General features: G+C 37.0%; 1 protein-coding gene across 2 annotated transcripts in view; it reads right to left on the bottom strand.

The window, feature by feature from the left end:
* The window catches only part of EDIL3 (EGF like repeats and discoidin domains 3), a 388,297-nt gene that overhangs the window by 203,454 nt on the left and 168,793 nt on the right, over positions 1-16,050 (bottom strand). For both annotated transcript variants that reach the window (XM_072736863.1, XM_072736862.1), the window contains one exon: positions 1,408-1,536. In XM_072736863.1, coding sequence (XP_072592964.1) covers positions 1,408-1,536 — 129 coding nt within the window. The remainder of the gene's footprint in view (positions 1-1,407; positions 1,537-16,050) is intronic.

Genomic DNA, 16,050 nt, shown 5'->3' with positions numbered 1-16,050 from the left:
TTTGGGCTCCCATGTCTATCTGCCTGAGGATGTTCTGAGGTGTTCGTGTGTGAAGCCTGAGCAGTGATGCTACAATGAGGGAGAATCAGCCTTGGTAACTCTAGCCCCAGTATGAGAAAAATCAGTAGCCCCTCAGTTCCTTGTGGGTGACCTGAGCTCTAGGGGTAATCACAACGGCTTAGCTGCCTGTTGTAAGGAACACAAATGCCACTGTACTATATAACAGACTTGTACGGACATTTTACCAAGTCCTAGCTACAGCAAGTCTCCAGCAAGTACATTATGCTCCCATCGTCTCAGAGCCAGGAGGTATCTTATGTTTTTTTGCTGGTGGTTGGAAATGGCATTCTCGCTGACACATCCAGTTTTGCCTTACTCATTCATGACACTATGGTCTTAACCATCATTCCAGTATTTAGAGTTCATATATTCATTCTTCCTACCACGTGCCATTCCTCTGTTCCCTTCCTTCTGATCAAAATCCTCTCCCTTCTTCAAGACCCAATTCACGGGACGCCTGGGTGGCTCAGCGGTTGGGCACCTACCTTCAGCTCAGGTGGTGATCCAGGGATCTGGAATCTAGTCCCGCATCGGGCTCCCTGTGGGGAGCCTGCTTCTCACTCTGCCTATGTCTCTGCCTCTCTCTTCTCTCAGTCTGTGTCTCTCATGAATAAATAAATAAATCTTAAAAAAAAAAGACCCAACTCACACGTGTCCACCTCTGTAAGAGCCCACCCTGACAGCACACTGTCCATGGTAGCCTCCCTGCTTGCCTCAACCTCTACAGCAGTTAAGTACTCCCCCATCACTCAGTTGGCATTTATGTTGAGCCATATTTCTAAGAAGACAGCATCGCAAGCAGACCTATTTTATTTAACTTCCCAGGATAAATAAGAATGGGGATGAAAGATAAAAGCACAGATAACATATTTGTTGAACTTTCAAAGATTTTCACAATAAAAATGCCAACATGTAAGAAGGAGGAAACTGGCTCATAGATAGGGCTGGGTGGGCAATTTTCTTTTCTTTTATATCTCTGAACCTAATCAACAGAATAATGTCTGCGAAACTTGGAGAATATAGCTGCAGGACAAGTATGAAAGAAAGAGGCAGATACCAGTTTAAAATAAAAGGCAACATTTTGCAAGTATGGCTGGAAAATAATGAAAAAGAGCCAACACAAAACTACTAGCTCCATGCACCACTAGGAGAATTGAGACACAGTCCAAGAGTCCTCACTGGGAGATGACGTGTATTCAGTGGGAGAGAAGCAGCAGCATTAGCCAACTCTCATGATCCTCTGCTGCGGGAAGCTTCTATCAGTCTGCTCCCAACAAGAATGATAATGACTTGTATACTTTGCAATCAATAATAATAATAAAAGCACAACGACTGTGGATGACTTACTGTGCTGACAGTGAATCCCATTAAATCCTCGAGGACATTTACAAACGTAACCTATGAATGTGTCCCCTCGGTACGCTTCACTTATTTCACAGGTTCCTCCATTATGGCATGGATTAGGAACGCAGGGACCTGAAAGACAAGAAAAACTGCTGCATAATGCATATGCTTAAAAGGAGATCCTGGGCCAACATTTTGCAATTAACAATTTTATAGAGAAATTGTTCTGGCTATTACTGGTATAGGAAGTGGAGTAGTAGTGTTGGGCTCTGAGACTAACGGCCTGGGATTGAAGCCTGGCTTCACAACTTTCTAACCCTGTGGTCTTGGAGGATTTATTTAACTTATCTTTGCCTCTATTTCATCTTCTTTTAAATATCAGTATTAATAGGATCTATCTCAAAGGGTGATGATACAGACGAAAAGAATCCATGTATATAAAATACCCAGAAGAGTGTCTGAAAGATATTAAGCAGTCAAATAATAATAATAATAATAATAATAATAATAATAATAATAACACTGAGTAAAATACTCATTTTAAGTTCTCCAAATTGTAAAATATCTTCTACATGTTTAAAGAGTAATACTGAATGGCAATTTCTGGAGTTATCAACACTGAAGAGCTTTTATAAACATGCTGATAAAAATAGCATCAACTTGCAAATGACTGTAACCACACAGTCCAAAGGAAGTGGATACCTGGTTGCAATAGTTTTATTGACTATTTATGAATTTGCGGTGGGGTATAATTCCGTGAACCACAATTTTGCCTGTCTATAAGAGGTAGCTCACCAAAAGTTACAAACATGGTGAAAAGGGGCTCATAGTCTTTTTTTTTTTTTAAGATTTATTTATTTTAGAGAGAGAGCAAGCACATGTGTGCAAGGAGGGGGAGGGGCAAAGGGAGACAGAGAGAGAATCTCAAGTTGACTCCCTGCTAAGGGTGGAGCCTGACACAGGGGCTGATCCCAGGACCCTGAGATCATGGATTGAGCTGAAATCCAGAGTCTCCTGCTTAAGCAGCTGAGCCACCCAGGCACACCAGGCTCATAGTCATTTTTAAGCTTTGAGAAAGTGACTTCACCAGACTGAAGTACCTGTGTCAGCCAGTGGAGGTGTAGCGCCTAATCCTGGAGAAGACTAACTTTTAGCACTAAGGGGGTATAGTTCTGCCTAACTCAGGAATCCTCTAATGCACATTCTTTACTCTGTGGTGTCCCGTTGGTATGGCTGAGATTTTCTCAAAGGGCATGACAGTGCAAGGTTCTTTCTATACCATCTGCCTTCCTTCCTTTTCTCTTTTTGGAGGTAATAGGTTTATGTCACAGTCTGAAGGCTCAACCTACCCTACTCTTGCTTCTTCCCTTTGTCCATCACAGACATTTCCACCAATCAGTCTTTTGCACCTCTAATTCTTACAGTCCTACACGCGGCTTACAGTTGGCGGACTGACAGCTGGCTTTTTTGGAGGATGCTAATTGACTCAGGACACAATCCAGCCTGGACACTGTGATGAAGGGAGGAGAGTAGTTGAAGGAAGAAAAAACTCTCCCTGGAAGATGAAGAAATGCCAAGGAAACATATATAGTATTCTTTAATTTTGTCTTTTTAAATTTTGTTTAACTGAAGAGACTAGGGCAGATTTATGAGTGAAAGAAAAGCCGCTGAAGAGAAAATTAAGATGTGCATATTAGAAAAGAAAAAGGAGCAATTAAACTGTCTCACTTTGTATGAAAAGGTCAATGCCTGAGTCCTGGAGGAAGATTAGTCAAGAAAAGAGGCAAATGGTTTCAGCAGAGAGTAGGGGGGCAGTGATAGGGGTGGGCACAAGAATACTGACAACTTGAAGCAACTGGGTGGGAGCTCCACCAGGCAAGGCTGTAAGAAGAGTACAATGGTGAAGGGCTCCTCAAGCACTGGTCAAAGCCATTTAAAAGATTTAAAGAGAGAAAAGGAAAAAAAAATAAAGAGAGAAAAGGAATTCATCATCATCACTTTGAGTGGTACAATGGAACATCAATGACAGAAAGCACTTGGGGGCTGGGCAAAATTGTCTTGCACTGAGGCAAGACTTTAAATTTTCATTCCTTTCTCCAGCAACTGTCTTTGAAACTCAGTTTCTTCCAGTTTAAAATTTCATGGAATTCAACAGCTGTGGAATCTAATAAGAATATGCATGAAATAGAAAACAACATGGAAACTCTATAGTGTCCGGACCTTGTTGATAGGTCTTAACTTTCAAAAAGTAAAAAGAAAGTAGTATAACTGATTTTTCTCCAGACACTTCCATGTCAATTAAAAACAATGCATTGATTTAAGTAGGCAGTTTTGTGCTGTGCAGTATACATTAATGAAACTAACCAACACTTGCCCTAAAGGCAGTACATGAACAATGTTTAAGACAGGAAGAAGGTGCAACACCAATGATCAGTTTTGTGGCAATTTGAATAAGGCTTCCTCTATTACTAGAAGATACAAAGCATGCCACAGAACTTATCTATCCTTTTCTTTCTAAGTTTCTACTTCTTTCCTCCTCCAAATTAACTCACATTTGATGGTGCCTTACAATTTACAAATTCTTTTCACATAAATGATCTCATTTATTTCTCACAGCAACTCCATGAGGTCATTGTCATTGCCATTAGCCTTTACATTTAAAAAAGAGGAAGGGCAAAAATATTAGATAATGTTTCTCAAATGAACATCCACCAGTAATACATTTAAAAAGGTCTGTGATTCCCAAACCTACATTTTTTAGAGACTGAAAAGTTGGGGAGGGGAGAATGAAATAAAAGTGACATTAGTTTTGATTCATGAGTTCACTTCAAAGTAAGAAAAACTATGACAGGTTTTTTAGTAAGTGATAAGTGATACTCATGTATTTAACTGTTAGAGAAAAAATATATATAAGTAATTACACTTAAAGAATCATGTAAGTTTAAAAAAAAAAAAAGAATCATGTAAGTTTAAACAAATAAGGAGCTTTGGAGATCATCTAATCCAATCTTTCAATTTTGCAGATGAGGGAACAAAGCCTAATATGAATTCATTCAGTGATTTCTCAAACAAAATAAAACAAAAAACAAAGACAACAGCAACAACAAAAAGCCCCCTAATATAAGAAAAATTGGGTTTAAGAATTTGTGTCTAGGAGGAAAATGTTATTAGAATCAAAAATGATTATACTATTTTTGCTCCTTCAAAAGTGATGTAATTTGTATCAGAGAGGAAATAAATATTTTCTATGCTCTCTGCCTCTTAGAAAGCTGAGTGAGGGAGGGATTTAAAAAAAAAATGACTGAAAAAAAAAATGACTGAAACGTCAAGGCCTGTCAGTTCTTAGGAGCAGTTGAAGCCACCACTCTAGGAAAGGTGATCAATGGAAGGAACAAAAGGTGACTAAGATCCTGAAAGAGATAACTCCATTTACTCAAGCCCAATGATGAGTAGAATTTGGTTTGAAGCTGAGGATGAACTAATGGCTCTGCATAATAAAAGGGGAGAACTTAGGAATGGATAGAGAAAACCCAGAAGAGGAGACCCCCCAAAACAGAGCTAGAAATGGACTTGAGGGACAGAGTGGGGTCAAGCAGTATGCTGTGAAACCGTAACAGGTGAAGAAAAGTAGCTGGAAAGAAATACTGGTATCCAAAATTCAGGTTTAAGTTGTTAGCACAGCTGCTGTGTGAACTGTCTCTGCTGGAGCATCCAGATCTACACTCAAGTTGGCTAGACATACAGACCTGTGTGTGGTGTTTGGGGAAATCAAGGGGCAAGGGCCATGTCATTCATCTGGCTCATACTGGCAAAAAGGAAGAAGTCCTATAGCACACGAAGCCCAAGGGATTCAAGAATCCAGTGGATATAGGAATCTGAAGACAGAGCTGACAGGGGTATCAAAAGTCCAAGACACTCTAGATATTTCCTGAGGGCATAGGTGAAGCCTGTCCAGCAATCTTGGTGCAGCCTCTGGGATTCCCAAAAGATACGAGCCAGAGCACTGGAGCTGATTTTATTTACAACCCAAAGAACATCATGACCTCAGCTGACATCTGAGTCTCAAAAAAAGATTACCTGTTAACAGAGGTTGTGACTGCTGTTATTTTTCCTATCCTAAGAAATTTTAAGATTTTCATTTAAAGGGTGAGGATGAAGTAAAGCAAATAGGGCGAGGATTTAACCTTTCTAGAGTGCTTCATATGCTAAGCAATATGAAGTATACATAGTATTCTTTATAATTCTCTGTAAGAATATATCTTTGTTTCAGAGGCAAGAAAATAGGCTTGCTCACAGAGGTTAAGTAACATGCCTAACCGGAAAAGGCAAGATTTTAACACACTCTGCCTGACTCCAAATCTATGCACTTTCCATTAAGCCACGCTCTTTGCCATGTTGAAGATCTGTACTTTATACGTTTATCTTGACAGATGCAAACAGAATTGGCATGAATTAACTAAGCATGTTCTACAAATAATGCGGGACTCCAAAGCCTTCCTAAATGGAAATATTTCAAAATATTTTCAGCATATGGGTCAAGGTGTATTAGATATTATGAACATAGAGTGTTACAGGACGCCTCAGTGGCTCAGCGGTTTGGCGCCTGCCTTCAGCCCAGGGCATGATCCTGGAGACCCAGGATTGAGTCCTGTGTTGGGTTCCCTGCGTGGAGCCTGCTTCCGCCTCTGCCTGTGTCTCTGCCTCTCTCTCTTTCTCTGTATCTCTCATTAATAAATAAAATCTTTAAAAAATAATATAGTGTTAGGCTCTACTATACTAACAGTGCTCCACTTCAGCTATGTTTGAAATCAACTGTCAAACATGAGTATTTCCCCAATATGATTTTGTAATCACATATTTTGTATGTATATACTCTTGTTTGCACTATGACGATAAGAAAGAAAGTGACCATGCCCAACATAGAGGTTTTGTTTGTTTGTCCCTAATAATCATACTGGGGAATTCATACTGTATGCTTTGTACAGACTCTTTTGGAGTACTCATGATAGAGCACTGAAATGGGTGGTTACCTACCCCTTTTCCCCAACAGACCATAAATTCGCTGTGGGAGGAGTCATGGGCTGCACTTATTAGGTGCTTGATACATTCTGAATAAACAAGGGTATGGCAAGATAAGTGATGACCATTTCATCTTTTCCCTAACCTCGTTTAAATTGAAGTTTATAAGATATCAATATCGTTTGTCTTTTTAATTGGTAATTTATTAGGATACTTTCTGTAACTTCTACACCTTTCAAGGTTCAGCTTCTTTAAATTTATAATTTAATTCCAAAATTTTTTGTTTCTAATATTTAAGCTTCAAGAGTATTACATCTGTAAAGTATTACAATAGTGAATAACAGATCATTAGAATGTAAACTTTTGCATAATAATTCCATGTATCTTAATTCTTTGGCAAATAAAGAATCAAGAGAAATGCAACATTGAATAATCTCATTAATGCTGTGTTGGTCTCCTAATTTACCAATTTCTGTGTAAATAAAGACATTCACCTAAAGCATTAGCAAGATGAAGTAATTAGAGTACATGAGTTAGTACATAAAGGTAATGAAATAAATGCAGCCCCAGGTCTTAACTCACATAGTAGTTTTGTAGTTGAATATTAAATAGTGACAAATAAAATATATATCAAGAGTTGCCAGGTGTCTTTCTCCAAGTGGTAAGTGGACTAAACATGTCAGAATTAGAGATCTCAGGAAACCCCTTTCTGCTTTTGTGTTTTCCCTCATCCAATAATCTCATCTATTTTGATGCTGAAAATAAATGTTTTTTTAAGTGTTGGCACACTGATAAAGAATAACCATCACCTACAGCAGATATTATTGCTTGTACTATGATGCTAAGAAAAACACTGGCCCTGACCTTGAACAACATAGAGCATTTTGTGGGTTTTCTGGTTGTTATAATTTCAGGTTAAAAAACATTTATTCATTAGGCAACTATTATGTGCTGAGTACTCTACTAGTAATTTGGATAAATACTTTCAATGGACTTGGAATTATCAGCAGCTGGAAAAGTAAGCTCACAACACAAGAAAATATTCAGCCATCCAGTTTATATACCTCACTTTTTAAAGGTAATTTTAACATTTATCCTTTATTCCAAATATAATATACTCAGTATACACATACATGTGTATGTGTGTGTATATATACACACACACTCTCTATATATGTATATAGCATATATATATATATATATATATATATATATATAGTATATATAGTATAATAATTTAATGGTTCCTGGAAATTTAATTCTAGGATTTCCTTAGTGAAATCATATTAACAAATGTTTGCAATATGGACACATTTTTCACTTTTACTGCCAATTTTTTGGTATATTTAGGGCAACTCATATCTTTTCTGCAACATGTAAATATATATGTAAATATATATATATATACACACATATATCTATACACACACAGATATGACTTATACACAGCGTTGGAAACAATTTTATAGCAGAGTAAAATATTAATTTTAAAACAAATGACAATTATTCAACTGCTTAGAGCTCATAAGAACAAAAATAAGACAAAGGTGATTTTAATTCCTTTAAAGTGGAAATTCCTTTCCACTTTAAAAGTCTCTTTTATTCTTATTTATTTTTATTTTTTAAGATTTTATTTATTTATTCATGAAAGACAGAGAGAGAGAGAGAGAGAGAGAGAGGCAGAGACACAGGCAGAGGGAGAAGCAGGCTCCCCACAGGGATCATGCCCTGAGCCTAAGGCAACCGCTCAACCGCTGAGCCTTCTAGGTGTCCCTAAAAGTCTCTTTAAAACGTTTGTTTCTCTTTGTATAACAGATACAGAATAGTGATTACAAGATTCAGTTCTGATTAGTATTTATAAAAATCCAAATCATCTGATTAGACAATAGCTCTTGGTAATACTATTTTCAACAATAAAAGTATAAGTGGACTTTAAAGGTACAAGAGGCTTCAGGGAGTTTTAAAATCAATAATACTATAATACTTTTGTAGGTAATCTTTAAGTAGCTCCTAACACAATGGGGACAGTATATGATCAATATTAATGAACAACTGGATTCAACAGCATGCTTTCCAAGCATTTTTATGCAAGCTCATATAAGTATGTCAACATGATTAATTGCTCACAAAAGTAATGGATCTATATAGTTTGCTACTTTTCTGCATCTACCTTCTCGAAATTCCAACAGTAGAGAGTTGAAGTCATTTCCATATGTGTAACATGGTTAGCTTTTCACACATTCAGCGACTATGCCCCAAATCATGAATTCCTTATAGTGTGTAAAGCAGATTATTAGGAAATAAAAAGGTTAATCTTCTCTTGTGATTACATGTAGACAGGCTTGGCCAATTTTACAAATTATTCCCCCAAAACACTGGCACTTAGATATTAAAAATAAATGTACATTTTAGATTCTGTAATAAGTAAATGCCAATCCAGCAACTGCAAGAGCACAGTTTCACTAGCTGTTCTTGCAGTGCAGTGAAATAGGAATAGTTATTACCAAAAGTTCACTTCAAAGTCTGGTTTTAAAAACACATTAAAGTTCTCTTATCATATTGTTGTTTTTACATTTAATAAGGTTTGAACGTTTTGGCAGTTGCCATTTTGAGCCATTGCTACTCTATTTTAAAACTAGTTTGAAAAAAGGAGGAATTATTCTGTGAACGTTGACATGATTGATGCTTCCAAACCATTTTTTACCCTTGTTATTTCTTTTTCTCCTCCTCCTCTCTCTTTGAAATATAAAGGATAAATTCAGCTATTTAAGGAAAAACATATCTATGGGCATTTTATACATATAGAGATGAGTAAACTATTTTTTAAAAACCCCTAAAGCATTCCATTTTAGAGAATGTGCAAATTTAACAAATTGTTCTTTTTTTTTTCAAATTGTTCTTTAAATATAAAAATATTTGAATATTGAAAATTGAAATCTAAGGCTAAACAGAGTTTTGTTTGTTTGTTTCTAAAAATCTACAGATAAACTTTTGCCTCAAGAATTAATGATGGACTGTTTATATATGAGTCCACAGGAAAGCACTGTGATACCTAGTGGCTAAAGAAGTGTCTGTAGAATCCCTACATAACAAATGACTGCAAAATGGGTGGCTTCAAACAGCAGAAATTTATTCTTTCAAAATTCTGTAAGCTAGAAGTCTGAACCAGGTGCCCAGATGGCCACACTCCCTCTGAAGGCTCAAGGGAAAAATCTGTCCTTGTCTCTCCCAGCCTCTGGAGGCTCCTACATTCCTTGGCTTATAGCAGCATAACTCCAAATCTCATGCCTTTTTCCCTGTGTTCTGTGTGTTCTCTCCTCTTCTTAAAAGGGCAACAGTTATTGGCTTTAAGGCCCACTCTTGTTCAGGATGATTTAATTTCAAGATCCTTAATTATCTGTATCTGCAAAGGTCCTGTGATGAGCTGAATTTTGTTCCCCCAAAATTCATGTCGAAGCCCTAACCTCCAGTGTGTCAGGATGTGACTGTGTTTGGAAATAGGAACTTTAAAGAAGTAATTAAGGTTAAACAAGGTCACATGCATAGACCCTGATCCAACCCAACTTGTTTTGTAAGAGGAGGAAATTTGAACACAGGAAAAAGACAGCAGTGATATGCACTTGCAGAAAAAAAGGCCTTGTGAGGACAAAGCAAAAAAGCTGGCTGCCTACAAACCAAGGAGAGAGGCTTCAGGAGGAACCAAACCTGCTGACACCTTGATCTTGCACTTGGATACTTGTGAGGAAATGCATTTCTGTTGTTTAAACCACCACACTGTGGAATTTTGTTATGGCAACCCTAGCAAACAAATATATACCCTATTTCCAAATAAAGTCACAGTCTGAGATTCCTGGTAGACATGAATTCAAACCACTATAGTCCCCAAGTAGTTGTTTTCTTACAGCAATAGAGTTAAGGAAACCAGAACCTTAATTAATTGCTAGAGTTGGCCGGCAAAGCACTCAGATTTATCAACAATTAACACCTTAGCTAAAACTAATTTTACTTGGCTCTCACCACAAGATCAAGAGAGCATTTTAAATTTGGAGCAGTGCCTAGGAAGAGTACAGAAATGGCTACTTATTTGGCATCAAGGAGGATTTGGCATATATGATAGAAGAAAGAACACAAAGAATAAATTAAGATTTCCTGGGGCTGATCTTTACCCACTTAAAACTTTTGTCTAGAGCTGGGCTTGCCAACGACAATATTTTTTTTTGGTAGTCCATCAACATTCTGAGAAAGTCTTTATATGAATTATTTATATAAGTTCATATTATCATTTGTATCACAATAGTTGATATGTCATCTTTTTCCAGTAAATAAAATATCTTATCAAACACTAATATGACTTTTATTTTTTTAATTAATTAATTAATTAATTAATTTATTTATTTTTATTTTTATTTTTTCGAGAGGGTGACCAGGTTGGAAGAGGAGGAAGAAAGAGGGAGAGGGAGAGAGAGAATATCAAGCAGACTCCCAGCTGAGTGCAGAGCCCATTGTGGACTGAGATCATGACCTGAGCATAAATCAAGAGTCAGATGCTTAACTGACTGAGTCACGCAGACATTCCATTAATACGACTTTTAAAAAATTAATTACAAACTATAGCTAAAGGATCAATCATTTTACAAAGTGATAACTGTTGCTATTGTCACATTTTATCATGGAGCATAGCCTCATTCTCTCCCCTGTCTATCTGTCATGCAGTCCTGTGGAAACAACATTCCTAAACCACCACCCACATAATGGAAATTCTCAACTTGGAATGTTTTATTAAGCAAATAGAAATCTATTTCATTACTCTATAGTCATAATGCACATACATTTTTTAATTCTCCAAAATATGCTATTTTGAAACACTTTTAGCTAACCAACAGTATTTGCTGACTGATTGTGTAATTTTATCATTAATAGAGCAATACAAAGTGAACATAGACAAAAACAACGCTGCCCTTTGGTTTTCATTCTACAACAAAGAAAAGTAAATCTGACATAAATATCTGTACACTTAAAGATAGCAGATAGAAGCTTTTTGTAAATTAATGAATGCTGAATGAAATTATAGTTATTGCTGAAGTTAGTAACATAAGACCTGGGTGTACTTAGAAATATTCAATCAACAGAATAAACACTCCTAAAATCTAAGAGAAACATAGATATCAAAATTATGGACTATTATGATAGTCAAATCAACCTTTTCTTCAGATGGCCACTAGAATAAGAATAATGATTTTCCTGTGAAAATTCCTATGAAATTTAAGAAACCATAAACACAGTCCAAGCGAACTGATAAAACTAACATTCAATAATTTTTATAAGTCCAAGGAGAAGTCTACTTTCCTTCACTAGTAACTATAAAAAAAATCCAGCTTTGGTTACCTCTATGAAATTATAACAATTTATCTCCAATTCCTTAAAAATCCCTCTTTAACCAGGGAGCTGTTTATAAACAGAACTCTGCAAATCACTTGTTGGAGAAGCTTATCTGTCCAATTCATTTGTCATGTCTTGCAAAATACAATTCAGGCTCAAGAACACACATCAGCAGGTGGTGCAAAGTGGTAACATATCATTCCAGTTTGCCATTAGCTACCTCTTCTACAGGTCAGTACAACAGGGTATAGATTAAACTACTAATTATAGTCTATAAACAAAAAACCTTAAAGTTTAAACCAAAAAGTTTAGAGATTGGATACATTTTCATCTGTAGTTCTTTCTCATTCACATTTAGCAGGTTTCAACAACTAATTTTAAGCATAAGGCCAAGTCTAATTTTCATTGTTGAATGCTGTGGCAATTTGTAAAATATCAGATTTTGGATGATCTTATAATCATAAATCAATGTCAAGAATACAAAAAATGAAACAAAACACCAAACAGGTCCACTATTTCCACAAAACTATAGCTCTTCCTCTTGAAATCTAGAATAGTGGTTTTGACTTTTGAAGGAGGTGAGAGAAGGTGGGGGAAAGGATTTTTATTTTCACTTTTGGAATCTGCCCTCTGTGACTGCCATCCTAATCATGAGGCAGCAAGATCCCTGTAGGAGAGGTTTCAGCTACACTCAAATGGGAAGGGTGCCTACTCAGACTTCACAGCTGAGAACGCTGGAAGCACAGCTGGACATGTGAGTTACTGCTTGGACTGCCTCTTCGGGTCTCACATGTGGCTTCTTTGTGGCAGACTTGAGAAGGCATAACACAAAGCACGCATGGATTCTGGCCAGCTGGCCATCTGTTCCTTCACCCACTGTGATAATTTGGTCTTGTAGAATTTTGTTAAGTGAGCATTAAGTAATGGCCATGTCAAACAGAGTGCATAATGAATGCTTCTTAATCACTGGATAAAAGCTTAGGGGATGCTTGCCCAAACACAGTAAAGGTCACCAACACAAACCAAGAATTAAAAAAAGAGAAGAGGAATGAAAGAGATACAAAACAGCAACAATTCACTTTTTTTTTTCCACTTTTACTTTTGATCATATTGAGTCTATGTCAAATAGACGACAGAGGTCTCTCATAAAGAAAGTAGGTAATATCGTCACATTTTCTACTATCTCATGCATATATCAATTTATATTGGTAAATGAAGGAAGACTTTTAAAACTAAAAAAAAAATGTGAAGGACTTGGTCATTCTGATCTGAACTGAAATCATTAACAGTTACAGTCATTAATATCAAGCTTTTCCAAATAATTCCCCAGAATAGCACAAAGTAGTCACTAATTGGTCCAAATAGTTTCTGTTACAATTTTAAAGATCAATTGAAGTATCCTCTCCTAAGAAAGCAGGTTTCCCCTCACAGACAATTAATAATTGCAAAATTATGAAATTTTTCAATCCTCCTAAAGGACATGTAATGATGTACTCAATATGTTATTGGGACAGTCTCTCTTTTTTTTTAAAGATTTTATTTTTTTAATTTTTATTTATTTATGATAGTCACAGAGAGAGAGAGAGAGAGAGGCAGAGACACAGGCAGAGGGAGAAGCAGGCTCCATGCACTGGGAGCCCGACGTGGGATTTGATCCCGGGTCTCCAGGATCGCGCCCTGGGCCAAAGGCAGGCGCCAAACCGCTGGGACACCCAGGGATCCGGGGACAGTCTCTTAATGCCTGGAAGTTGAGTCCATAAATTTGGACCACTCTTGTATAGTCAATTTTACCTCCACTGCGCACAAAAATGAACGAAAGTGCTTCACCTGGGTAAATTACCATCCTATCACCTAAAGAAGATAATTTCTATGCTTAGGATTCTGCTCATATGGTTCCAAGCATGGAATGTATTTCTATAGCCCATTGTCTCTTCCTAATCTCACTTTCCTTCCAAGACTATTCCAAGTTTCAGAGCTTCCATTAATTTTTTCCTGTAATGTCTTCTTGTTCTCTTCAACAAATGTTCTATTAATCTCTATTACAGTCTTTGTTTCAATCATTCATTCATTATAACCATAATCATTAGGTTCATATTTATAGCTACTAATATGTTCCAGATACAGTGCTAAGTACTAGAGTTATAATAGTGAGCAAAACAGATACTCCTTCTGCTTCATATAACTTCGGTCAAGTAGAAGGACTGATACCAACCAAATAATCACATAAAGAAGTGTAATTATTTAAGAAGTCATGAAGAAAAGGTACAGTGTATCCTGACAATCTACTAATAGGAGGTTTCCTGAGAAGGGGATGCATAAGCTAGGAGAGCTAAAAGCCAAACAAAAGCTAATGTTAATAAACAAATGATTCTCCCATTCATACTTCTGTGGAAGGAGCAGCAGGGCAAGAATAAAGGTCTTCAAGAAGGCCAGTTTAGCTGAAGTAGACAGAGCAAAGATAGACAGGGACCAGATCAGGCAAGCTGACAAAGATCATGTACAAAAAATGAAAAACAAAAACAACAACAAACAACTGGCTTTACATGATACATTGATATCTTTCAGCAAAAGGATAGTTAAACCAGAATTTGTACTTTAAAGACAAATCTGTGGGCTGTATGGACAGTACTTTGGAAAGAATCAGCAGAGATGGACACAGACCAGTTAAGAGTCATCCCTCCAGTCTAGGTAAAGTATGACAGGAAACCTAGATTAGAGAGGTAGGCTGCTAGAAAATGGAGAGAAGCAGATGGAGTTGAGAGAGAAGGGTCGAGGATGACTACTGTGTTTCTAGATTTCTCATCTCAATTGATAAATGTTGATGGTATTGTCTAAAGCAGAAATCACAGAAGAGGGTCTAGATTGGAAGGGAAGATCATGGATCAGCTTTTTGATCTGTTATTCAAGAAGAGATAGTCGATTAAGCATCTGCCTTAGACTCAGATTCTGATCTCAGGATCCTGGGATCAGGTTCAGCTTTAGGCTCCCTGCTCAGTGGGGGAGTCTGTTTCTCCCTCTCCCTCTTCCCCTCCCCTTCCCTCGTTTATTTTCTCTCTCCCAAATAAATTTTTTTTAAAAAATCCTTTTTTTTTTAAGAAGAGGCATTAAAATGGCAGAAGACAGTGTGGCGTGGATATATAAATGATAGTGTCCCTGAGTATAGGTGGAAATTAATGGTATGGGTATAATTGCCTACTGGAACACTAGAGATAATACAGGAAATCCAGGACCAAGACTCAAGAAATACCACCATTTAATGGCTGGATGGGAAATGCAATGTTCCAGATGAGGCAGCAGCCAGAGATGTAGGAAAAAAAATTAGCAGGAAAGTGAAATGACCGTGGCACTTAACATATTGCCTTACATTATTAATGAACTGTTTGATGCATATGTTTTATCATTCTGAATAAATTTTAAGGTCTCAGAAACATAGGATTTCCTTTAAACTCACTCTGCGTTTTATATACCTCCTAGCACACAGCAAGCACTTGCTAGATGTCTCAAAAATGTTCACAACTTCATGAGTTGAATATACTAGCAATGTATGTTAGGGAAATGTTCTCCCTTAAGTGACATTATAGCACCAGAAGGACATTCTGGTTGACTTTTTTGCTTATCTAGGGAGTCACTTTCACATAACTAAAGAAAAACCCAACAGGAGAAACGGTCTATCCATAATACTATCTGCTTTCCATAAGAAGGTTTACTTGGCCTGTAGGAGTAACCAGTTTTTCAGCAATCTTAATTCCCAAACCTATAAGAGGAAAAGGAAAACAGAACAAAAGGGTGAGATGAAAATGAAGAAAGATAGAAAAAGTACGTATTGAGAAAATATACATGTTTCTTAATTTACCAAAAGTCTTCGACCTGCTTTTCTGTTTTTCCATGATCTGTTTCTCCTCTGGTGCCACTCTCATTGCTGTGCTGTCATTTTGCTAGCCTTATGAGTCCTTTTGTGGGACTACATATCTGAAACTGATTCCTGGAAGATCATTCTGACGGGAGAACCCATTTTAAGTTGCTTAACCATTAGCACAAAAAACAACAACAAACCACCCCCCCCCCAAAAAAAAAACAACCCTCCACCAAGATTTGCCCACAGGGATAACCAATGTGTGGGCAGAAAAACAATAACAGCAACAACAAAAAGCCACTTAGAAATAACATCACACTTCACATAAAGTACTTGTTTGTATGCTTGTAGTAGACATGAAAATGGAGTAGGCAGTTAAATATTTGAGAACTCTA

The sequence above is a fragment of the Vulpes vulpes genome, chromosome 14, assembly GCF_048418805.1.
Source record: "Vulpes vulpes isolate BD-2025 chromosome 14, VulVul3, whole genome shotgun sequence".
Taxonomy (NCBI): Eukaryota; Metazoa; Chordata; class Mammalia; order Carnivora; family Canidae; genus Vulpes; species Vulpes vulpes.
The sequence above is the reverse complement of the archived record's forward strand: the minus strand, read 5'-3'. Positions and strand labels throughout refer to the sequence as shown.